Consider the following 26,679-nt stretch of genomic DNA (forward strand, 5'->3'; position numbering starts at 1 on the left):
TGCTGTTACACGTCATCCTGCCGGGCACACCTACTCAGCGTTACACTAGTTACCCGAGAACGCTTTCCCCTGGCAATATGGCAGTCACGTCGTACTGTACACAATTCTCGCGCTACTTCCGGGGTGTGCTAAAACTTGGATAGATGAAAGGTTACTTCCTGTCTTCTTCTAGCAAAGATGGCGGAGTGCGTTTTATAGACCTGCTCTGTCACTTGATGTAGGGACCAAGCGATAAATCTTCCCATATTCAGTCTTGTCTCGCTGAACAGTATCTGCTCTGGAGGTACGGTATTTTTTGTAAAGTAATATAATGATGTGTGTCAGTGCAGCACCAAGTATTTCTGTATAAATACATACACGTTTTATCAGCAACCATTGATTTAATACGTTTTATTATCTGCGTGAGTATCCATTATTGACTGTGTAAACATCTTGTGTTGCAATCTTTATGATAGTTCTTTTATTCAGTGTTGACTTTTGAACTTGCATTTTTTCTTCATACACAGGGATATTGAACAATAGTGCTTTTTATTAAATAATGTCAAAATATTTATGAATAAACTTTAAAGTGATAGTATGGTCAACATTTAAATGTGAATTTAAAGGGACAGTGACTTACAATTACACTTTGAATCAGGTGGAACATGTACTTCTATTATCAAATTTGCTGTTGGTATCCATTGTTAAAGAGTAGGCCCAATGGCAGTAATGTCCTACTGGTAGCTAGCCAAACACATCTGGTGAGGTTAATATGTGCAGCCACCAATAACCAGCTATCTCCCAGTAATGCATTGCTGCTACTGAGCCCACCTAGGTATGCTTTAAAAAATAAAATACCAATAGAACAAAGCAAATTTGAGAATAGAACAGGACTTGACAAACTGGAACTCCATGGGTGCCCCCCATTTGCCACTGCCAGCTGCACCTATAAAGTTTAGCCCAGTCTGCCTGGATCATTACCCAGCTGCACGTCAGGGAACTACATTGCTAGTTGCCATACGGTCAGAAGAGCACTGAGGGTAGATGGATGCACCAACTGAAACATCCATTGTGCTCTGCTAGAGAAAAAAAGGGGAGAATCCTCTACTCCGTGACATACTACGGGTATATGTGTTTTATTTATTTTTCTTCAGCCTCTAACCCTGCATCCACAGCCCCCTTTTTAAGAGATGTTGCAGGTGGGAAGTCCACACATTGCTATGCAGTGCCTGGGCCTCTCACAGCATTCAGGCTGAAGTTATTGCAGCTTATGGCAGTTGCATTAGTGAGACAAAGATACACACTGGGCAAGAGCTGTAGCAGCATCGTCACCTCCCTCTGATATTGAGCAGACACAATGATATGGTCAGTGGGGAGACACTTAGCCAATAGCTGTGCGGGGTATCTGGCTGGGCGCCAGCTGGGCTGCACGGCTATTTGCTAAGAGGTGGAAGCATAGCATTCTGCTGTGGGCTGCCAGAGGAGCTCAGTGCGGCGAACGCTTTAAACAAATAAAGGAACTTTCAGCATGAAGTATTTATATTTCATGACTGAAAGTCCCCTTTATTTGTTTCAGAAACGCTAGGATTTACCTTTTACTTTAATGTTTATTCAATCGTCTAACTGTGTGTACTTCTATTTACCTACTTAGACAAGTGTTTTCCCCAGCTGTATACTTGTGTATGCCCCTCTCATACAGATGTGTATGTGTGTTTGCCGCCCCCCCCCCCCCCCATCTAGGTGTAGACTTGTGTGTGGCCCGACCCAGGTGTGTATTTGTGTACGTGTGAGCATTAGAGGTGCAACAGCGAATCTCATAAAAGATTAGTTGGTTTGCAATTAGTTGGTCTGTGCACAGCACCAGCTGCTTCACTCCAATGAACTCCTTCACATGGTATTTTGTTTTATGGCTATGTCCTTAGCCTAAAGGACAGCATAAATTTATTTTTAAGTTTACAACTACTCCTGGCTTATATGCAACCCAGAAATAACAGGAGTCATCATTTGGATTGTTTATATCAAATCAGATGATTTGGGACTGTGCTTTGCATGATATAGTGCCAAGCTTGTTGTTTACACCTAGCCCTAGATTTATGGGAGTTATTTGAATTAAAGTGTACTGTGTAGAAAAATTTGTAAGACTTTGTCCTGTTATTGTCGCTGTAGCGAATCATGTCCGCTCGACCTCGCTAAAGCGTATGCTGTCTGCATTTATCATTGCTCAAGCATTTCTAGTGAAATGCTTGTGCAATTCCACCCCCTGCTCATCGTGGGCCAATTGACTGCTAGCAGTGGCTGTCTATCATCCCAATCGTATTAGATCGAGATGATTTTAGTCTGCCACCTAAAAGGTGGCTTAGAAGTTAAGGAGCAGTTTTAACCTACATTTCAGACGAGCCTGAAACGATGGTTGGGGGATGCAGCATCTGCTGCTTAATAAATCTACCCCATAGTACTTGGCGCTTTTTGCCTTTTTTTTTTTTTTTTTTTTTTTAATTTTTTTTTTTTTATTATGTTTTTAATTACTTGTAATATGTACTTAATTCAACCTCTAAGTATATATCTGTTATTTTAAGAGCGGACTAGATATTTTCCCCTAACTTTATTGCTGGTTATTTACCATTGCATATAGATATTCAAGATATTTTTATGTTAGAATGAAGTACAGGCTTACTTTAAGAGGCCCTTTGCATTGGTGTAGAGTTAACAAAGATAAATATCCCACCTTGGCATCTCAAGCACCTCAACACGATCTGAGCTCCTCTTCTCTGCTGCAAGCAAAATAGCTTGCGTTTTATTTTAAATATAGGATTTTAAAATATCTGATTAGTCGCTTAATCAAAATATTATTTGTCAGATTATTAAAATAATCGTTGGTTGCAGCCCTAGTGAGCATGTCTCCTCCCACCCCAGCAGCCAGATGTGTGGACACCCTCTTCCCACCCAGCTGTGTGTGTTCCCTCCTCCAGCCCACATGCAGGATATGTGCAGTGACCAAGGTAACATAAGACAGGCCTGTATTGGGCCATTGGACAGGTGGGGATCAACATACTTATAGGTGTGAAATAGTATTATATATATATATATATATATATATATATATATATATATATATATACATACATACCCACCCTGCCCAAAAATTTGTTTCCCAACTTTTTTGAGCTGGCTTCTAGATTTTTAAGAAATTTATCAAGCCCTGTAGTAGAAGTAAATTGTTTAAAATTGCATGCTCTGTTTGAATCAAGAAACTTTATTTTTGCATACATTTGCAGAAATGCTTTGGGTAAAATGTATTACCGTTCAGCGTCATACGCACATGCTTTTAATGCCTTATGCATCAGCATTCAAACACCTCAGTGAGTCAGCAGTGGCTTATGACACAAATTTAGTCTTCACTGATGCAATACACACCACCGTCAGCAATCTGAGCAGGCCTGGTGTTCGGATACTGATTCTCTAGTCCAGGGTTAGTTACTCACAGCATATGTGCCGTCAAACAGTAATAACTTTTATTTTAGAATAATTTTATCTATTGGAAGTATGTTTAAAAAATGCTTCTTTTTAAAATGTAAATGCAATTGTTCTCCTCAGGACCTATTCAGTGGGCATGCCATCCGGATGGTTTTACTGACCAAATCTATGATACGTTATGCAATTAATGTGTGCTTTGGATAGCTTAGATAACAATAAATACAAGAAACTGTTATAGCACAAATCCCCCACACCGATACTTCATAAACTCACCTGGCTGGCAATATTTTTTGTGGAGGACACAGAGTTAGATTTATTAAGTTGCATAGGCAGCTTTTTGGGCTATGTGGAGTGGGTTCACATATGCAAGCCTGCTGCCACGTATTTAAAGGGCCATGATACCCAAATGTTGAAACACTTGAAAGTGATGCAGCTTAGCTGTAAAAAGCTGACTAGAAAATATCACCTGAACATCTCTATGTAAAAAAGAAAGATATTTTACCTCAAAAGTTCCTCGGTAGCCATATCCCATTGTAAAGGACTTCTAAGCAGCAAATCAGTATGTCTGTCCAAGGACAGCTAAGGGAGTGAGCTTATGTGAACACTAATGTTATTTCCCTATTCAGTTTAAGGAAGTTAAGTGAAATCTCATGAGATCACTGTAAAAGAGTTCATGACCTCAGCACTGCTGATTGGCTGCTGTTCATTGCTTCATTTTTTTTTTTACCTGCAGCTGGGCTGCAGCTAAGGTATATATTTTTTTTTTTACTCAGAACTTACTCTGCGGAGCTGAGGAAATTGTGTGGTAAATTATCTTTTTTACATAGAGATGCTCAGGTGATATTTTCCTGTCAGCTTTTTACAGTTATACTGCATCAGTTTCAAGTAATTTAGCATATGAGTATTATGTCCCTTAAAGGAGTAGAAACCGCTTCTTTTCCTCTGACACCTCAGAAATGGAGAGATCAATCACCCCAGCACTCACTTGTTCAGGGTGATGAGATATTCCCTGTTCTAGTGCAGTTTGTATTTGACTTAGATACTTTTGCCTGTTGAAACGGACACATTGAAAATTTAAAGGGATAGAGAGGTCAAAATGGAAGTGTGCACTGGTGCATTTCATGGGAAATAGAAGCATTTTTGCAATATACTTCAATAGCGCTGCGGAATCCGTTGGTGCTCTACAAATAACCGATAATAATTAGCAAAAATGCTTCTAGTAAAAGTTACTATTTTTTAGCAGCATACGCACATATCCTGCAAAAGCCTCTGTGTCAGTATTCAAACACCTTGGCTGCTCGGAGAGCTGGTGGAAGTGTCTTGATCCTAATGTTATTTGTGCCATACAAGCCACTATCGACTCTCTGAGAAGGTGTAGTGTTTGAATGCTGGTGCATGGGCCCTCACAGGATATTGTGTGTATGCCACTGAAAAGTCATAACTTTTTTTTTTACTAGAAGCATGTTTGCTAATGGAAGTATATTGCAAAAAGGCTTGTACTTCAAATTAAATTGAAATTTACCCATGCACACTTCCATTTTTATATTTCTATCTCTTTAAATTCTACTGTATTGTATAGAAAATCTATGTAAATGAGAAGCAGCAGGAAAAAAAAAAAACTCTCCCAGTGAGGTGTGGGGGAGAGAGAAGTATTAAAATGTTTTATTTTCATTAGCTCTAAGCCCCAAGGCAGAACATGCTGTGATCAGAGATGTCATTGCAGAAAATGCAGCATGTCTGCAGAAAGAATGGGACACCTGCAGGAACTGAGTTAGAGCTGTTGCTTTATAGCACTGTTCAGGCTGTTTTCATCAAGTAGCGCTGTGCTCTGGCTTCACTGTGTACGTTTTCCTTAACACAGTGCAGCCAGAGTGAAGAGCTGTGTCATACTGAGCAGTGCTGCAAATCAAATTGGTTGATGCTTTATTCTCTAGTTAATAAACACACTGATTGCAATTGAGCTGGTGCTGTAGGGTAACCTAATTTACATTTTATTTCAAAATGACCTTTAGAAAAATTTTCATCAACAACTCATCGCAGAAAGTGAAAAAAGGTTCTGCCTCTGGCGCTCTAAGTATTGGATTTTGTGTATACAGACAGAGAGAAGTAGGCTTTTATGTATATAGATAAACAAATCTGTCCTCCCTCTTTTCTGTCCTTTTTTTTTCCTTTTGCATACTCTACTTTTAGAGGTTTTGTTTCCACCTTCTTTGATACTTTATATCTTTTTTTTTTTTTTTTTTTTTTTTTTTTTTTTGACAAATGATATTTTATATCTTTACTTCCACAGTGCTGGTTGGGAATTTGTTTCTATATTGCTCCTCCTGCATGCCCAGTTTTATTTAAAGGAAATGTAAATTTTCATTAATCAGTGCCCGGTTTTTAAAAATACTATTAACGGGCACTTTCATTCATGAGAAGTTTACATTGTAGCGTATTTTAGAAATGCTTACCTTTTTCTTCACCAAAGCCGGATCGGCAATCCCCGCCCGCTTCTTCCTGCTGTAATTACACAGCAATGACGAAATCGGCAATTTTCAAATGCTGCAATATATTATAAAACTTAAAAAACTGCTTTATTCTCCAGTTAATCAACACATTGCAACTGAACTGGTGCTTTAGTGTAACTAATTTAAAATTGAATTATATTTAAATATAAACTGCAAAAAAAAAAAAATTCACAAAGAAATCGAATCGCAGAAAGTAACAAAAAGTCTGCCTCTGGGTTTTGCTCAAGCAATAGTGCAATAATATATGTTGTAGCACATGAGTATTTTATTATTGCTCCTTTTCACTATTCTCCATATCATCTTATGGATCCATAAATTCATACTGACATGAAAAAAAATCTAACGGTACAAGTTGTCATCAACCAGGTTCAGAAATCTAGTTTACATTTGTTATATCCAAATACTTAATGTGGTTCTGTCGCATACCACCCCCCTAGAATGCTACTGAAATAGACACTAGACTATGGCTGCGACAACTAATCGGCAAGATTAATCCTAAAAATAGTTGTCAATGAATCTCTTTATCTATTAAGTTGTTAAATATTTTTTCCATCTGATTAATCGGATACAAATCAACCGATTTTTTTTTTTTTTTTTTTTTAATCGGATAGAAAAAATATTAATTACCATGTGCAGGAGTTCATTGGAGTGAAGCAGTTGGTGCTGTGCAACTGACAAACTAATCGCAGTCCACCTAATCATAATGAGATTCATTGGCAACTATTTTTTATGATCAATCTTACAGATTAGTTATTGCAGCCCTACACTAGACTTCATGAACTGTTCTTTATGAATTGTTAGCCCAGAGATTTATTTTCTTATAAGAATTTTTAGATTTTCTTATAAGAATGTGGATTCTTATTTTAAATATGTAGTACATTTCTCGACAAATCTGTTTAAAAATTAGGAGCCAGTATGAATATTTAGGAGCCAGAAAGTGGTAGTTTTATATAGATATATGGAGAATAACCCAAAAAGTTAGGAGCCAGAGGTAAAATTCTAGGAGCCAGTGGCTCCCTGGGTTTGTCTAGCACTGATGTAGTAGTTTAAAAAAATATTAGAAGTCATTTTCCACTCTAACTTTAATACAAATACATAATATGTAATTTTCTTTCTATTGCATGACCTGATATAGCCTGGAACTCCCTGGCTCCTGGATTTGTCAAGCCCTCCACTATATAATGTTTGGTGCACAGTTCCTCTCAGTATTCTGCAAAATTCCTTCATGGTTCATGTAAAAAAGTGTAAGATGTTTTTAAAATGAAAAATAATCGAGCATTATAAGTTGCGTACGTACTGCTTATTCCCTTTGCCTGGTAGGTACATAACAGAGACTCCTAGGTTAGCCTAAAATTAATAATAAAAAAGGGTTTTTTCCCCAGCAAAAAAATAAACATGAAGTCTTTAAAGATACAAGTTAAATCTTGCACAATATCAATAGAAATCTTGTCTTCCAATCAGTTTTAGAAATTGAATCGACCTCTAAAATGTATGGACATGAATCCAAAAATGTTTTTCATAATTCAGACAGAGCATGCAACTGTAAACAACTTTACAATTTAATTCTATTATCTAATTTGCTTTGTTAATTTTTTGTCTAATTTAATGTTTTTGCTAATTTGCTTTCTACATATATTGCTCCTGGGCCGGCATTGGCTCGCCCAATGTGTTCAGCTAACTCCCAGTAGTGCATTGCTGATCCTTCAACAAAGAATACCAAGAGAATGAAGCAAATTTGATGATAATAGTAAATTGGAAAGTTGTTTAAAATAGTATGCTCTATCTGAATCACAAGTTACTTATCCAAGTATTCTTTTGGTTGTAGGGATTCTAACACCTGTTCTTTATTTTATTTTTTTAAATGAAACTTATGTGAGTGATATCTATATATTGAGATTTTGATTCTGCATTCTCCTCTAACCTAGTAAGGGTAGCACCCACTCCTGTTTTATCAATGAATCGCATACAATTTCATATAATGTGTATGTAAATGTTCACAAATCATTAACACATTTTAATATCATAATTAAACGCATCTAATTTATTTTTCTTTTACACAGTTCCTCCCAAAAACCTAATTTTACAGCAATGGCGGCAGCTCTGGCTATGAAGAGAGAAGGTCCTCAGTTCATAAGTGAAGCTGCAGTGCGAGGGAATGCAGCAGTTCTGGACTATTGCAGAACGTCCGTGTCTGCCCTGTCTGGAGCTACAGCTGGAATACTTGGCTTAACAGCCCTGTATGGTTTCATATTTTATTTCCTCGCCTCATTCCTCCTCTCTTTGCTCTTGGTATTAAAGTCTGGACGAAGATGGAACAAATATTTTAAAACCAGACGGCCACTGTTTACGGGCGGTCTTATAGGAGGCCTTTTTACGTATGTCCTCTTCTGGACCTTCCTGTATGGCATGGTGCACGTTTATTGAAATGTCATGCGTGATATGGTTTCTCAGAAACATTCTTTTTAATGGGATGCAAAGACTTATGCCCAATAAATTGATTAGTCAGGCCTAGTTTTTAATTTGAGAAATAACTGATTGGTTTCTGTTAGTAACTTATGTTGACTGAAATTCGGGATGCTGTCTATAATTAAACAAATTCAAAACCAAAGTACTTGTTTGTTTTTTATTGAAATTAATTTCAGGAATGGTTACAAAAATGTTAAATTCTACATCTACCCTCTAATTGAGTTACGTTATCTCTGTGAGACTCCTCAAGAGTAAAACATTGTTTGTGCGTTTTGTTTTTTTAATGCGTGAGTATCTTACCATTCAAATACAAATTGTTTCAATGTGTGTTCAGGAATACAAAGGCAGCAACACATTTTATATTCTAAATAATTTATTTTATCATTCTCAGTGATCATCCTATATAGGATTTTCTGGTAATAAGTAAGCCATATTTTAATGTGTTAATCTGTAGTTGAGGTCAGCTTTGTTTAAGCAAACATAAAGTGCAAAACAGTGCCTTTTCAAGCAGCTTAACAATGCATTGTTTGTATTGAATAAAACTATTCAAATGTGAATACATTTTGCTAGAAACTGAACTACATTTGCAAAATATTTTAACTTCATTTACCCTGAACTCAGATATGTTTTCTACTGTATATTGTATACACAGTGCATGACTATATAGATACAGCTTGATACAAGTATACATTGAGTATCATCCAGTGCACAGCAAAAAATTATTACACAGCTGCCAGCATTAAAGGGATATGAAACCCAATTTTTTTTTCTTATATTAATTAGATAGAGAATGCAATTTTACTCCTATTAATTTTTCTAAAATGGGCTGGCTCCTAAGGGTTACATTCTTGCTTTTCAAATAAAAATACCAAGATGCAATTTTCTATCTGAATCATGAAAAAAAAATTGAGTTTCATATCCCTTTAACTGCAGTACTCCAAAAAAAAAAAGCCAGCAGGTTATTTCCTTCCTTATTACTATATGGCCCAAAGTAATAACAGTTGTTAGGCAAAACAATTACTAAATCATGTTAATGTATTATACCCAAGCTTCAATACAAGGTTGACAATTATTACTATTTATGCACCAGTAGTTTTGTATTCTTTTCAACATGCTTACAAAATATTACTGATAGACCATTTTGTCCATACCATTCATTCCAGCCATATACATTTCACTAGCTACTTTACATTGACACTTTAATACTGGTATTGCTTATGTATAGACAGTTTCACAAATGAGTTTATTAAAAGTAAGCATGACCTACTGTACAGTCCTAGCCAAAGGTTTTGAAAATGGCACAAATATTACATTTATTTCATGTAATTGGCAAGAGTCCATGAGCTAGTGACATATGGGATATACAATCCTACCAGGAGGGGCAAAGTTTCCCAAACCTCAAAATGCCTATAAATACACCCCTTACCACACCCACAATTCAGTTTTACAAACTTTGCCTCGTATGGAGGTGGTGAAGTAAGTTTGTGCTAAGATTTCTACGTTGATATGCGCTTCTCAGCATTGTTGAAGCCCGATTCCTCTCAGAGTACAGCGAATGTCAGAGGGACGTGAAGGGAGTATCACTTATTGAATACAATGATTTCCCTAACGGGGGTCTATTTCATGGGTTCTCTGTTATCGGTGGTAGAGATTCATCTCCTACCTCCCTTTTCAGATCGACGATATACTCTCAATTTACCATTAGTTCTACTAGAGAACTGTTTTAGTACTGGTTTGGCTATCTGCTATATGTGGATGGGTGTCTTTTGGTAAGTATGTTTTTTATTACTTAAGACACCTCAACTATGGTTTGGCACTTTATGCATTTATATAAAGTTCTAAATATATGTATTGTACATATATTTGCCATGAGTCAGGTTCATGTATTTCCTTCTGCAGACTGTCAGTTTCATATTTGGGAATATAAACATCTTTGTAATGAAATTTATTTCTTACCTGGGGTTTAGTCTTTTTTTCAATTGACTACTTCTTACAAATTGTGGGCGGTATTAGGCCCGCGGGTGCGACAAATGCTAAACTTTATTGCGTCATTTTTGGTGCGAAGATTTTTTTGGCGCGAAAGAGTACGTCTATGACGCAAGTTCATCATTTCCGGCGTCATACTTGACGCCGAGACCTTTCACACGGTTGCGTCATTAGTGACGCGAGTGTCATTTCCGGTTATTTTTTGGCGCCAAAAAAGTTTGTTACGTTGTGCGTCATACTTGGCGCCAAACTTTTTCATTATTTCAATACCCCATTGATGTTTGCCTCTTGATTTTTTTCAATATCAGAGGGCTTTGCTATTTGCATTTTTTCCCATTCCTGAAACTGTCATATAAGGAAATAGATAATTTTGCTTTATGTTGTTTTTTCTCTTACATTTTGCAAGATGTCTTACTTTGATCCTGCCTCAGAAGCTTCTGCTGGAACATTACTGCCTGACATCGGTTCTACCAAAGCTAAGTCATTAGTTATAAAATTGTAGAAATTATATCGCTGAATGTCATTTGTAATAGTTGTTTTGATAAACTTTTACATGCAGATAATGTGTCCATCAGTAATAGTACATTGCCAGTTGCAGTTCCTTCAACTTCTAACGTGCATAATATACCTGTAAATTTTAAAGAATTTATTTCTGATTCTATTCTGAAGGCTTTGTCTGCATTTTCACCTTCAAATAAATGTAATAGGTCTTTTTAAAACTTCTCATTTAGTTGATGAAATTTCAAATGACCAACAATATGATAATTTATCCTCTTCTGATAAGGATCATTCTTATTCAGTAGATCCTCCTCAGACATTGACACTGAAAAATCTACTTATTTATTTAAAATTGAGTACATGTGTTCTTTATTAAATGAAGTGTTAATTACTTTGGATATTGAGGTAACCAGTCCTCTTGACGTTCAGTCTAATAAACGTTTTAATGCTGTTTTTAAACCTCCTGTGGTTTCTCCAGGGGTTTTCCTATTCCTGAGGCTATGTCTGATATGATTTCTAAGGAATGGAATAAGACGGGTACTTCTTTTTATTCCTTCTTCAAGGTTTTAAAATTGTATCCTTTGCCAGCAAAATCTATAGAGTTTTGGGAAAAGATCCCCAAAGTTGATGGGGCTATTTCTACTCTTGCTAAACGTACCACTATTCCTATGGAAGATATTACTTCCTTTTGAGGATCCTTTAGATAAGAAGTTGAATCTTATCTAAGGAAGGCCTTTTTATATTCAGGTCATCTTCTCAGACCTGCAATTTCTTTGGCTGATGTTGCGGTGGCATCAACTTTCTGGTTGGAGAATTTAGCGCAACATGAATTGGATTCTGACATATCTAGCATTATTCGCTTACTGCAACATGCTATTCATTTTATTTGTGATGTTAGATCCATGTCTTTAGCTATATTAGCTAGAAGAGCTTTGTGGCTTAAATCTTGGAATGCTGATATGACATCTAAATCTAGATTACTATCTCTTTCTTTCCAAGGTAATAATTTATTTGGTTCTCAGTTGGATTCTATTATTTCAACTGTTACTGGGGGAAAGGGAGTTTTTTCTGCCTCAGGATAAAAACACCTAAGGGTAAATCTAAGGCTTCTAACCGTTTTCGTTCCTTTCATCAGAATAAGGAACAAAAACTCAATCCTCCCCCCAAGGAATCTGCTTCCAATTGGAAGCCTTCCTCAAATTGGAATAAATCCAAGCCTTTTAGGAAACCAAAGTCAGCCCCTAAGTCCGCATGAGGGTGCAGTCCTCATTCCAGCTCAGCTGGTAGGGGGCAGATTAAAGTTTTTCAAAGATATTTGGATAAATTCTGTTCTAAATCAATGGATTCAGAGCATTGTAGAGTAAGACCTCTTGCGAGAAGATTTTTTTCTCTCACGTATCCCAGTAAATCCAGTGAAAGCTCAGGCTTTCCTGAAGTATGTTTCATACCTGGAGTCTTCAGGGGTAATCATGCCAGTTCCTCTTCTGGAACAAGGTTTGGGGTTTTATTCAAATCTATTCATTGTCCTAAAGAAGGAAAATTTATTCAGTCCAGTTTTGGATCTGAAAATTTTGAATCGTTATGTAAGAGTACCAACTTTCAAGATGGTGACTATAAGGACTATTCTGCCTTTTGTTCAGCAAGGACATTTTATGTCTACAATAGACTTGCAGAAAGCATACCTTCATATTCCGATTCATCCAGAACATTATCAGTTTCTGAGATTCTCTTTTCTAGACAAGCATTACCAATTTGTTGCTCTTCCATTTGGCCTAGCAACCGCTTCAAGAATATTTTCAAAGGTTCTGGGTGTCCTACTCTCTGTATTCAGAGAACAGGGTATTGCGGTGTTTCCTTATTTGGACGTTATCTTGGTACTAGCTCAGTCTTTTGCGTACTGCAGAATCTCACACAAATCAGTGTTCTTTCTTCGGAAACATTGTTGGAGGATCAATTTTACCAAAAGTTTCTTGATTCCTCAGACAAGGGTCATCTTTTTAGGCTTCCAGATAGATTCAGTGTCCATGACTCTGTCTCTAAAGAGACGTTTAAGATTGGTCGCAGCATGTCGGCTCCTTCAGTCTCAGTTATTCCCTTCAGTGGCTATGTGCATGGAAGTTTTTAGGTTTCATGACTGCAGCATCGAACGCAATCCCCTTTGCTCGTTTTCACATGAGACCTCTTCAGCTTTGTATGCTGAATCAATGGTGCAGGGATTATACAAAGATATCACAATTAATATCCTTGAATCCCAATGTACGACACTCTCTGACATGGTGGATAGATCACCATCGTTTGGTTCAAGGGGCTTCTTTTGTTCGCCCAACCTGGACTGTGATCACAACAGATGCGAGTCTTTCAGGTTGGGGAGCTGTTTGGGGGTCTCTGACAGCACAAGGGGTTTGGAAATCTCAAGAGGCGAGATTACCAATAAATATTTTAAAACTCTGTGCAATTTTCAGGGCTCTTCAGTTTTGGCCTCTACTAAAGAGAACCGTTAATTTGTTTTCAGACAGACAATATCACAACTGTGGCTTATGTCAATCATCAGGGTGGGACTTACAGTCCCCAAGCTATGAAAGAAGTATCTCGGATACTTGCTTGGGCGGAATCCAGCTCCTGTCTAATCTCTGCGGTACATATCCCAGGTATAGACAATTGGGAGGCGGATTATCTCAGCCGCCAGACTCTTCATCCAGGGGAGTGGTCTCTCCATCCAGATGTTTTCTCAGATTGTTCAGATGTGGGGGCTTCCAGAGAGATTTCATGGCCTCTCATCTAAACAAGAAACTTCCCAGATACCTGTCCAGGTCCAGGGATGTTCAGGCGGAAGCAGTGGATGCACTGACACTTCCTTGGTGTTATCAACCTGCTTACATCTTCCCGCCTCTAGTTCTCCTTCCAAGAGTGATTTCCAAAATCATCATGGAACAGTCTTTTGTGTTGCTGGTGGCTCCAGCATGGCCACACAGGTTTTGGTATGCGGATCTGGTTCAGTTGTCCAGTTGCCCGCCTTGGCCACTTCCGTTACGGCCGGACCTACTATCTCAAGGTATGTTTTTCAATCAGGTTCTCAAATCATTAAATTTGAAGGTATGTAAATTGAACGCTTAGTTCTAAGTCAGAGAGGTTTCTCTGATTCAGTGATCAATACTATGTTACAAGCTCGTAAATCTGTCTCTAGAAAGATTTATTATAGAGTTTGGAAGACTTACATTTCATGGTGTTCTTCTCATAGTTTCTCCTGGCATTCTTTTAGAATTCCTAGAATTTTGCAGTTTCTTCAGGATGGTTTGGATAAAGGTTTGTCTGCAAGTTCCTTGAAAGGACAAATCTCCGCTCTTTCTGTTTTATTTCACAGAAAAACTGCTATACTTCCTGATATACACTGTTTTGTACAGGCTTTAGTTCGTATTAAGCCTGTCATTAAGTCAATTTCTCCTCCTTGGAGTCTTAATTTGGTTCTGAGGGCTTTACAGGCTCCTCCATTTGAACCTATGCATTCTTTGGACATTAACTACTTTCTTGGAAAGTGTTGTTCCTTTTGGCTATCTCTTCTGTTAGAAGAATTTCGGAGCTATCTACTCTTTCTTGTGAGTCTCCTTTTCTGATTTTTCATCAGGATAAGGCAGTTTTGCTGACTTCTTTTCAATTTTTACCTAAGGTTGTGAATTCTAACAACATTAGTAGAGAAATTGTTGTCCCTTCTTTATGTCCTAATCCTAAGAATTCTTTGGAGAAATCCTTACATTCTTTGGATGTGGTAAGAGCTTTGAAATATTATGTGGAAGCTACTAAAAATTTCAGGAAGACTTTTAGTCTATTTATTTTATTTTCTGGTCCTAGGAAAGGTCAGAAAGCTTCTGCTGTTTCCTTGGCTTCTTGGTTGAAACTTTTGATTCATCAAGCTTATTTGGAGTCGGGTCAAACCCCGCCTCAGAGAATTACAGCTCATTCTACTAGATCAGTCTCCACTTCATGGGCTTTTAGGAATGAAGCTTCAGTTGATCAGATTTGCAAAGCAGCCACTTGGTCCTCTTTGCATACATTTACTAAATTCTACCATTTTTTTGTATTTGCTTCTTCGGAAGCAGTTTTTGGCAGAAAAGTTCTTCAGGCAGCTGTTTCAGTTTGATTCTTCTGCTTTTTGATTTAAGTTTTTTTCTTTCAAAAGTGAAAATAAACTTATTTTTGGGTTGTGGATTATTTTCTCAGCGGAATATGGCTGTTTTTGTTTTAGTCCCTCCCTCTCTAGTGACTCTTGAGTGGAAGACTCCACATCTTGGGTATTGATATCCCATATGTCACTAGCTCATGGACTCTTGCCAATTACATGAAAGAAAACATAATTTATGTAAGAACTTACCTGATAAATTAATTTCTTTCATATTGGCAAGAGTCCATGAGGCCCACCCTTTTATGGTGGTTATGATTTTTTGTATAAAGCACAATTATTTCCAAATTTCCTTTGTTGATGCTTTCTACTCCTTTCTTTATCACTCCACTGCTTGGCTATTCGTTAAACTGAATTGTGGGTGTGGTGAGGGGTGTATTTATAGGCATTTTGAGGTTTGGGAAACTTTGCCCCTCCTGGTAGGATTGTATATCCCATATGTCACTAGCTCATGGACTCTTGCCAATATGAAAGAAATGAATTTATCAGGTAAGTTCTTACATAAATTATGTTTTTTTACAGTCTGCTGCCCTCTGTTTATATGATGGCAATTTGCATATACTACAAAATGTTACGAAGAGTGATCATCATGTCAGTGATTCTCTCGTTAACAGAGGCGTCAGTGTTGATGAGGACAAGTTTGGAAACAACTCTGTCATGCTGATTCTGTTAGAATAACAGATTGGAAGCTTTAAAGGGATGGTGCTTGAAATCAATGTTCTTCCTCTGTTAACCATGTTTACCTGCAAGGAAACATGCGCAGTCATCATTGCTTTGCACAAAAAGGGATTCACAGGCGAGGATATTGCTGCTACTAAGATTGCTTCAAAATCAACCATTTATCAGATCATCTAGAACTTCAAGGAGAGCGGTTTAATTGTTGTGAAGAAGGCTTCAGGGCGCCCAGTCCACTAAGCACCGGGACCGTCTCCTAAAGTTGATTTAGCTGCGGGATCGGGGCACCACCAGTGCAGAGCTTGCTCAGAAACAGCAGCAGGCATCTGCACGCACAGTCAGGCGAAGACTTTTGGAGGATGGCCTGGTGTCAAGAAGGGCAGCGAAGAAGCCGCCACTTTCCAGGAAAAACGTCAGGGACAGACTGATGTTCTGCAAAGGGATTGGACTGCTGAGGACTGGGGTAAAGTCATTTTCTCTGATGAATCCCCTTTCTGATTGTTTGGGCCATCCGGGAAAAAATCCTTGTCCGGAGAAGAAAAGGTGAGCGCTACCATCTGTTCTGTGTTATGCAAACGGTAAAGCATCCTGAGACCATTCATGTGTGGGTTTGCTTCTCAGCTAAGGGAGTAGGCTCACTCACAATTTTGCCTAAGAACACAGCCATGAATAAATAATGGTACAAAAACATCCTCCAAGACCAACTTCTCCCAACCGTCAAAGAAAAGTTTGGTGACTAACAATGCCTTTTCCAGCATGATGGAGCACCTTGCCATAAGGCCAAAGTGATAACTAAGTGGCTTGGGGAACAAAACATCAACATTTTGGGTCCATGGCCAGGAAACTCCCCAGACCTTAATCCCATTGAGAACTTGTGGTCAATCCTCAAGAGGCGGGTGAACAACCCCCCCCCCCCCTCCACACACACACATATCCTGACAAACTCCAAGCATTGATTAAGCAAGAATAGGCTGTCTGGATATGGCCCTGAAGTTGATTGACAGCATGCCACTGCAAATTGAATAGCCCTTGACAAATAAGGGTTAACACTGCAAATATTGACTATTTGCATAAACTTAAGGGGACAGTATACACTCCTTTTCATTTAACTGCATGTAATAGACACTACTATAAAGAATAAGATGCACAGATACCGATATAAAAATCCAGTATAAAACTGTTTAAAAACTTACCTAGAAGCTCTCTGAGCTTAGCTCTATTGAAAAGGTAGCTGGAAAGCCCACTGCAAGTGGGAAATAAGACCCTCCCCCCACCCTTCTTTTGCATATGAAAAGACCCTTAACACAAACGGGAGCAAGCTGGAGAAGGTAGCTGACGGTATTCACATAAACCTTTGGGGCTTGGTTAGGAGTCTGAAAATCCGAGCAATGTTATTTAAAAATAAGCAAAACTATACTTATTTTTTTTTTTTTTTAAGAAAAACAACTTTAGGGGCTATATAAATAGATCATCTACAAAACATTTATGCAAAAGAAAAGATGAGTGAATGTCCCTTTAATGTAATTGTCAATAAAACCCTTTGACACATGAAATGCTTGTAATTATACTTCAATATGCCATAGTAACATCTGACAAAAAGATCTAAAAACACTGAAGCAGCAGACTTTACACAATTATTTTTTTTATTTTTTTTTATAATTTTTAAAACTTTTAGCCAGGACTGTATGTTTTCATTGGAATGCGTAGTAATTGGCCTACTAGATCTCTATTCATTAGTTACTTTTGCTGGGCTCAGGTTATGAGGGGTAGGTCTTTTATTTCAATGTATAAAGTCTTACCAAGCAAACTAATACTGCAAGTTTGTGTTGGGTAACAAAGTCTCTAGGTGCCTCATTAATACATTCAACACTCCCCAGGAGATAGCTGTACTTATTTGTAGTGCTATTTAGAGAACTGTTGTACCACATGGTCTTCATTACTACTGAAATAAATTACACACTGTTTTAAGAGAAAATAATGTCAACAAATTGGTGGTTTATATAGCAAATCTTTATATAATCTAATATTTTGATTACTGACATATAAAACAGATATTCCTTTGCCTTGTTTTTTTTATCCATGTTAGATTCTGGTGACTGATATGGTTCATGTAACCACTTCTGTTTCTGCTGTTTGACCATGCAGTGATTTTTTTTATAATCTTACCTTGTTTATGGATTATTCACTTATACTCATTTTAGGTAGCGTTTCTAGAGTTCTAAAAGGCCTTCTTTTTTTTTTTTTTTTTTTTCCTCCAAATATCTGAGTTTTATGAAGCCTGGTGTGATTGCTGGTTTAAAATGTATGAATTGAAATAAAAAAATGAACTGAGAATTTCACTTGCTGCACAGCAGCTATTTTGAATGAGCAGTTATACTCTGTTTGAACCAGCCATATTTATACTGCTTTTAAAGATACATAAATTGCATTTAAATTACATTCTGAGTATAGTAAGTAGCTCATTATCTGCCCAGAGTATTTAGACTACGTATTCTGAAATCCATTTACTTATAATAAAAGTAGTGTTTTAAAAAAGCCTTAGAATAAAGATGCAGCCAGAGTGAAAGATGTAATGTAAACATGTGACAGTGCCTAGCAATCCTTTTGTATTGCGGTACTGTGTTATTCACAGAGATGAAACTTCACTTGAATAAACAACATTGTAATAAAGTTAAGAAGCAGGTTTTCTTTTTTTTAATATTGGCAATTAATCCTAGATCCAGGTTCTGGAATAATGTAGATTTTTCCTTGTTAGGTACTTATTCCTGACTTTCTGAAAAGCAAAGCTCGTTTGCTATTGGCTAAGTCTCAATACTCTGTAGATGTTTTAACTGGTCCAGTGTGTCGAGGCTTTGTGACTTCTTCTGCCCATTGACTTTTACTTTTGTAGTTTTGTTGGAAGAAGTTCTGCAGAAATAAATTGATTTACATTTGTTAGGATGCAAGTGTGCTGCACACTTAAAGGGAGAGTCTAGTCAAAATTAAAGGGACACTGAACCCAAATTTTTTCTTTTGTAATTCAGAAAGAGCATGCAATTTTAAGCAACTTTCTAATTTACTCCTATTATCAATTTTTCTTCGTTCTCTTGCTATCATTATTTGAAAAGAAGGCATCTAAGCTTTTTTTGGTTTCAGTACTCTGGACAGCACTTTTTTATTGGTGGATGAATTTATCCACCAATCAGCAAGGACAACCCAAGTTGTTCACCAAAAATGGGCCGGCATCTAAACTTACATTCTTGCATTTCAAATAAAGATACCAAGAGAATGAAGAAAATTTGATAATAGGAGTAAATTAGAAAGTTGCTTAAAATTTCATGCTCAATCTGAATCACGAAAGAATTTTTTTGGGTACAGTGTCCCTTTAAGCTTTCATGATTGAGATAGGGCATGCAATTTTAAACAACTTTCCAATGTACTTTTATCATCAAATTTTCTTTGTTTAAAGGGACAGTCAACACCAGAATTTTTGTTATTTAAAAAGATAGATAATCCCTTTATTGCCCATTGCCCAATTTTGCATAACCAACACTGTTATAATACACTTTTTACCTCTGTAATTACCTTGTTTCTATGCCTCTGCAAACTGTCCCTTTATTTCACTTCTTTTTATAGACTTGCATTTTAGCCAATCGGTGCTCACTCCTTGGTAACTTCACATGCGTGAGCTCAATGTTATGTATATGAAACACATGAACTAACGTCCTCTAGTGGTAAAAAACTGTCAAAATGCATTCAGCTTAAAGGCGGCCTTCAAGGTCTAAGAAATTAGCATATGAATCTCCTAGGTTTAGCTTTCAACTAAGAATACCAGAAGAACAAAGCAAAATTAGTGATAATAGTAAATTGGAAAGTTTAAAATTACATGCCCTATCTGAATCATGAAAGTTTTATTTTGGACTTGACTGTCCCTTTAAAGCTAAACCTAGGGAGAGTCCTATGTGATTTTTTTAAGCGCTTGAAGGCCGCCTCTTATCAGTTTTTTACAGCTAGACAGCACTAGTTCACAGAGGTAAAAAGTATATTAATATAACAGTGTTGGTTATACAAAACCGGGGAATGGGTAATAAAGGGGTTATCTATCTTTTTTAAACAATAACAATTCTGGAGTAGACTGTCCCTTTTTAAAGGGATATTAAACAGTATGAGATTGTAATATAACATTTTTAATTGTGCAGGTAACAAAAACTTTGCATTGTACTTTAAATATTTATTTTGTCCCATTTTCCTGTAAATTGTTGGTTTTCTAAATTCCACTAGCTTTCTATAAAGTCATGGGCACCACCATATTTTAACTTAAGTTTCTCCTTATCTGTCTTTCCTGTAGAGGAGAATTAGGGACATATAGAAAACCTGCAATAAAAGACTGTGCAAACAAGGCAGTGTGGAAACCTTTTTCGATAATCCTATTTTCTACACAGACTTGTCTGCAGAAATAGAAATCGATAGAAACCTAGTTCAAACAATGCAGAACCCATTATTTTATAGAAACTAAACCTTCAATATGTAAACAATTAATAATTGTAAAAAATAAATCCACATATCATTTGAAGGATACTATTTGCTTTGAATAAATTATATCTAGCATGTATTTACTAGCTCTTAAGATTGCATTGTTATACATTTTGCATGTTGTATTAATATTTAATCCCATGCAAATCTGGAAGTATTAAAAAAAAAATCTGCTTACTTTACTTCTTCAAACTTCTTGTTTCTGTAGAAGTTGCTTTTCTTCATAAAGTATAGTAGAACAAGATCACAAAAGAAAGCTCCCTAAACAAAAAACAAGATGTAATTGTTTATACATATTAGAAATCGTGTGTTTCCCTTTAAAGGACTAGTCAACCCATTAGATTTGCATAATCAACAAATGCGAGATAACAAGACAATGCAATAGCACTTAGTCTGAACTTCAAATGAGTAGTAGATTTTTTTATAACAAATTTCAAAGTTATGTATATTTCCACTCCCCTTGTACCATGTGATAGCAATCAGCCAATCACAAATGCATATACGTATAGTCTGTGAATTCTTGCACATGCTCAGTAGGATCTGGTGACTCAAAAATTGTAAATATAAAAGACTGCACTTTTTTTTTTTTTAATGGAAGTAAATTGGAAAGTTGTTTAAAATTACATGCTGTATCTGAATCATGAAAATTTAATTTAACCTGAGTGTCCCTTTAATAGAATATAGATCCGAGTAGCCAATTTATCAGTGGTCAGAACAAGAAGGAATATTAGTGACAACATTTTTACAGACTTGTGTGTGGAATTTCTACAACAAAAGTGTTTTTTAAACAACTTGACTAAGTTTAAAAAAAAAAAAAAAAAATACCTATGAAACACTCTTGTCTCTGCAAACAAGGCCCAAAAACAGTAGTTCTCATAAATTTAGTGTCATATCATTTATTTATTTTTTGACAGTTGAGCACTTTACATTGTCTGTTTTTAAATTTGCTGAAGCTTATATATCACTTTTAAGGTTTTGCCTGTGTAAATATCTTTGCATGGATCTTGAAAATCCTATATATACATTTGTCCTGGTATTAAATTAGGGACAGATGGAAATATGCTCAAGCTCTGCTTTAATCAAGCAAATGTTGCAGGGTCAAATAAGTTTCACCATATTATGTATGTTAGAGGTACCCATCTTTGCTGTAGAGTTTAAATAATCACGTTTCAGATGTACAGCAATAGTAAATAAATGTATAATCGAGTGATTTATTTTCCATATTTGAACTTTTAATGGAGAATTAACTTGAGTTAAATGTCCCCTTAAAGGGATAGTAAACACCTTGTAATGGCAAAACATTCTGCTATAGTATAACATCAGCCAAGACTTAAATGGATATGAAACACAAAAATAAATTTCATGATTTTTAAATAGAGCATGAGATTTTAAACAACTTTCTAATTTACTTCTATTGTCACTTTATCTTTGTTCTCCTGGTGTCTATTATTTAAATGCATGGACATAAGTTTAGGAGCCAGGCCATTTCTAGAGCACTATATGGCAGCAATATTTCCTGCCATGTAGTGCTCCAGACATCTACTTAGGTATCTTTTCAACAAAGAATATCATGGGAACTAAGCAAATTTGACAACAGAAGTAAATTAGAACCTTTTTTTTTTATTGTATGCTCAGTTTAACCCCTTAATGACGCATGCCGTACAGGGTACGTCGCACACAACCTGGTCTTTAAAGACCAGCTACGTACCCTGCACGACATTAGGGGTTTAAAGCGGCTGGAAGGGATCCTGCTCGCTTCCAGCCGCTTTCCGGTTATTGCAGTGATGCCTCGATATTGAGGCATCCTGCAATAACACCCCTTGGCCATCCGATGCAGAGAGAGCCCCTTTGTGGCCCTCTTTGCACCGGACATCGATGGCCGGTATCGTGGGTGGGTGGGCGGCCATCAATGTGTGCTATGACGTGGAGGGGGGCAGGGTCGCGGGCGTGACTGTCAGGGGCGCGCACGGGAGGGCGGGCACGTGCACGTGCACGGGGTGGAAGCAGGTGGGAACGGCTACACTACAGAAATGTTAAAAAAATAAGTGGGATAAAATAATTATAAATAATTTTAAAAATACATCTAAGGGATCTGGGAGGGAGTGGGGGGTTGCTCTTTGGCTGGAAGGAAGCTACACTACAGAAAAAAAAAAATATATATAAAAAAAGCAGTTTTTTTTTTTTTTAGTAAACTGGGTACTGGCAGACAGCTGCCAGTGCCAAATATGGCTGCCAATAAGGTGGAGGGGGGGAATTAGGGAGGTTGGGGGCTAAGGGGGGATCCTACACAACAGCATATGTAAATATGCTTATTTTTTTTTATTTTTTTTATAAATACCTTTTATTTTAGTACTGGCAGACTTTCTGCCAGTACTTAAGATGGCGGGACAATTGTGGGGTGTTTGAGGGAAGAGAGCTGTTTGGGAGGGATCAGGGGGCGTGATGTGTCAGGTGGGAGGCTGATCTCTACATTAAAGCTAAAATTAACCCTGAAAGCTCCCTACAAGCTACCTAATTAACCCCTTCACTGCTAGACATAATTCACGTGTGATGCGCAACGGTATTTAGCGGCCTTCTAATTACCAAAAAGCAACGCCAAAGCCATATATGTCTGCTATTTCTGAACAAAGGGGATTCCAGAGAAGCATTTACAACCATTTGTGCCATAATTGCACAAGCTGTTTGTAAATAATTTCAGTGAGAAACCTAAAGTTTGTGAAAAAGTGAACGTTTTTTTTTTTATTTGATCGTATTTGGCGGGGAAATGGTGGCATGAAATATACCAAAATGGGCCTAGATCAATACTTTGGGTTGTCTACTACACTAAAGTTAAAATTAACCCTACAAGCTCCCTAATTAACCCCTTCACTGCTGGGCATAATACACGTGTGGTGCGCAGCTGCATTTAGCTGCCTTCTAATTACCAAGAAACAACGCCAAAGCCATATATGTCTATTTCTGAACAAAGGGGATCCCAGAGAAGCTTTTACAACCATTTGTGCCATAATTGCACAAGCTGTTTGTAAATAATTTCAGTGAGAAACCTAAAATTGTGAAAAATTTAAAAAAAATTTCATTTGATTGCATTTGGCGGTGAAATGGTGGTATGAACTATACCAAGATGGGCCTAGATCAATACTTGGGGTTGTCTACTACACTACACTAAGGCTAAAATTAACCCTAGAAGCTCCCTACATGCTCCCTAATTAACCCCTTCACTGCTGGGTATAATTCACATGTGGTGCGCAGTGGCATTTAGCGGCCTTCTAATTACCAAAAATTAACGCCAAAGCCATATATGTCTGCTATTTCTGAACAAAGGGGATCCCAGAGAAGCGTTTACAACCATTTATGTCATAATTGCACAAGTTGTTTGCAAATAATTTCAGCGAGAAACCTAAAGTTTGTGAAAAAAATTGTGAAAAAGTGAACAATTTTTTTTATTTGGTCTCATTTGGCAGTGAAATGGTGGCATGAAATATACCAGAATGGGCCTAGATCAATACTTTGGGATGTCTTCTAAAAAATATATATACATGTCAAGGGATATTCAGGGATTCCTGAAAGATATCAGTGTCCCAATGTAACTAGCACTAATTTTGAAAGAAAGTGGTTTGGAAATAGAAAAGTGCTACTTGTACTTATTGCCCTATAACTTGCAAAAAAATCAAAGAACATGTAAACATTGGGTATTTCTAAACTCAGGACAAAATTTAGAAACTATTTAGCATGGGTGTTTTTTGGTGATTGTAGATGTGTAAAAGATTTTGGGGGTCAAAGTTAGAAAAAGTGTGTTTTTTCATTTTTTTTCCTCATTTTATAATTTTTTTTATAGAAATGATAAGATATGATGAAAATAATGGTATCTTTAGAAAGTCCATTTAATGGCGAGAAAAACGGTATATAATATGTGTGGGTACAGTAAATGAGTAAGAGGAAAATTATAGCTAAACACAAACACTGCAGAAATGTAAAAATAGACCTGGTCCTTAAGGGAAAGAAATTGAAAAATGGCCTTGTCCTTAAAGGGCCACTGTAAGTAAATATTTTCTATGCCTGTTACTAACTACCCCAAATACGCTTTTTATCAATAGCATTTCATTAACATATCTCTAGCTGTATCAGAAATCTTGTCTGCAAATTTAATTGTTTTCCAAACCCACTCCGTGGGTATCCTTTGCTCTGTACCAATCCGTTTACAATACCTAGGTTTCAAAATGGCGCTTTAAACACAAAGTTATTGGTTTAAGTATTTTGAACATGCAATGCTGAAAATAGTGGGCAGGATAACGTGACATCATCGGCGAATAAAAGATATAACTTTTAGAACGTTATGAATCTTCGTTTTGGAAAAAATATAGGTCAGTAGGTTTTAATTAATGTTTATTAACTTTAATATGTTAGTTGTTTAGCTTAAAAATTATAACATAAAGGGGTTAAGGGGTTAAATAACAAAATAATTTTTTTGGGTTTTGTATCCCTTTCATGTTTTTAAAATAAACATAATTTTTACTGCACTCATTTTACAATAGCCGAACTCCACCTACCATTTCCCTTATTTGGAGGAGCAGGGAAAAGAGCAATTGTATAAACTAAAACAATGACTGTTACCATTTAATATTTTATAGATTTTGTTTTGTGATTCTACATATGGCAGTATTATGACTGCTTTAAGCATATGTCCCTCAGTGGGGGGTGACGTTTGTGAATATACAGTCATTTATTTTGTTTAGTGCTACTTAAAGTGAAGGTAAACTTTGATGAATGAAAGCCCGTTTTTAAAAAATACTATTAAAAACAGGGGCACTTTCCTTTATCAAAGTTTAGAAGGCAGCTGTTTTGTTTATAAACTTACCTTTTTTCTCTTCACAGCCGGAGCAGCTTCCCCCGCATGGAGAATCCTCTCTTCACACGTCAGCAATTACTAATCTGGCTTCTTCCAATCACGGCATGGCCTTAGGCAATGATTCCCCTGGGGGGAAACCCGTGATTGGAGAAAGCCGGATTAGTCATTGCTGACGTGTGAAGAGAGGATCTCCTTGCGGGGGAAGCTGCTCCGGCTGTGAAGAGAAAAAGGTACGTTTTTATAAACAAAACAGCTGCTTTGAAAACTTTCATGAATGAAAGTGCCCCCATTTTTTAATAGTGTTTTTAGAAACCAGGCTTTCATTCATCAAAGTTGACCTACACTTTAAATAGTGTGAAGTGTCATTTTTTTTAAAAAAACAAAAAGAATTCAAACGAGTAACAGCCGCACAGCTGTAGACTGCACCTTGCAAACGTATCCAATGATAAAGTGTTCATGAGAGCACAAAACTAGTCAGGATGTTTGCCTGCCACGTACCTTTGTTTTAAATTTATTCCAATAAAGAGTTTGTTTTATTTTCAGCCCTTCTGATGCCTCTTGCTGTGCACTGTTACTCTTTTGAGTTCTTTTTGTTTTTGCAATTTTGTCTTTCAGGCCGTTTTCTGCCTGCATTCCCCCCCCCCCAGCTGGATCACAGTGGACTAGTCCAACCTCCGCTCTACTGTTGCGTCACAGCCTCATCCTGGATCTGCAGCCGCGAAGGATTGTGTGTTTGAAGTGTCATTTTTTTTTTTTATAGGCTTATTTTCATATTTATCTTTGTTTACAAAACAGTTGAAATCTACTTACTACGCCCATTAGTGCAATGCCAGAACCAATGTTGATAATTGTTGGAATGATACTAAATTTCCCAGCCTGTAAATAAACAAAAAAGTTATTGAACCATTACTGTTCTAGACATCTTGTCATAACTATTTATATATCCTTTCTTGAACTATAATATCAGGATACACTTTACATACAAAAGTTACATTTCTGCACGAGCAAACTCTTTATTTAAGCCAATCGCTGCTCTCTCATACATAACTCAACAGGCGTGAGCACAATTTTTATCTATATGCCACACATGAACTAGTGCTGTCTAGCTGTGAAAAACTGTCAAAATGCCTTCAAGGGCTTAGATATTAGCATATGAGCCTACCTAGGTTTAGCTTTCAACAAAGAATATTAAGAGCACAAAGCAAATTTGATAAAAGTAAATTGTAAAGTTGTCTAAAATTGCATGCCCTTTCTGAATCATGAATGTTTATTAGTAATATTGACTAGACTTTCCTTTTAACAACTCGGCCTGTGTTGGAATGTCAGGAAACCTCTTTCTTTTTTTATTAAATGAATGTACTGCCACTCCAAATTCCTTTCTGATTAGTCTGAGTATTTCACAAAATGTGGCGCTTTTTTGCTCATAACTTTAAGGGCCTGATGTTCAAAAGTTTGCCACCAAAAACATGAAAAAAAGTTTAGCCTTGGTGCAATGATCAAAGAAAATGGGCTGTCCCTGCCATAAAAGTAATGAGAGAATTCTGCTATGTGAAAGTTCA

General features: G+C 36.9%; 2 protein-coding genes across 5 annotated transcripts in view; one reads left to right on the forward strand and one right to left on the reverse strand.

The window, feature by feature from the left end:
• The first annotated feature begins 69 nt into the window (after positions 1–69).
• On the forward strand, positions 70–8,571 carry EMC6 (ER membrane protein complex subunit 6). Its single transcript, XM_053706104.1, has 2 exons — positions 70–283; positions 8,024–8,571. The coding sequence occupies exon 2, from the start codon at positions 8,052–8,054 to the stop codon at positions 8,385–8,387; it is 336 nt and encodes a 111-aa protein (XP_053562079.1). The 5' UTR covers positions 70–283; positions 8,024–8,051; the 3' UTR covers positions 8,388–8,571.
• Positions 8,572–18,428: 9,857 nt separating this feature from the next.
• The window catches only part of P2RX5 (purinergic receptor P2X 5), a 161,937-nt gene continuing 153,686 nt past the window's right edge, over positions 18,429–26,679 (reverse strand). For 3 of the 4 annotated variants that reach the window (XM_053706100.1, XM_053706098.1, XM_053706101.1), the window contains 3 exons: positions 25,931–25,996; positions 20,453–20,535; positions 18,429–18,669 (listed from right to left, as the gene is read on the reverse strand). In XM_053706100.1, coding sequence (XP_053562075.1) covers positions 18,564–18,669; positions 20,453–20,535; positions 25,931–25,996 — 255 coding nt within the window. In that variant the 3' untranslated portion in view covers positions 18,429–18,563. The remainder of the gene's footprint in view (positions 18,670–20,452; positions 20,536–25,930; positions 25,997–26,679) is intronic. The other variant, XM_053706099.1, reaches the window with a different exon arrangement.

This window comes from Bombina bombina, chromosome 3 (assembly GCF_027579735.1).
Source record: "Bombina bombina isolate aBomBom1 chromosome 3, aBomBom1.pri, whole genome shotgun sequence".
NCBI lineage: Eukaryota > Metazoa > Chordata > Amphibia > Anura > Bombinatoridae > Bombina > Bombina bombina.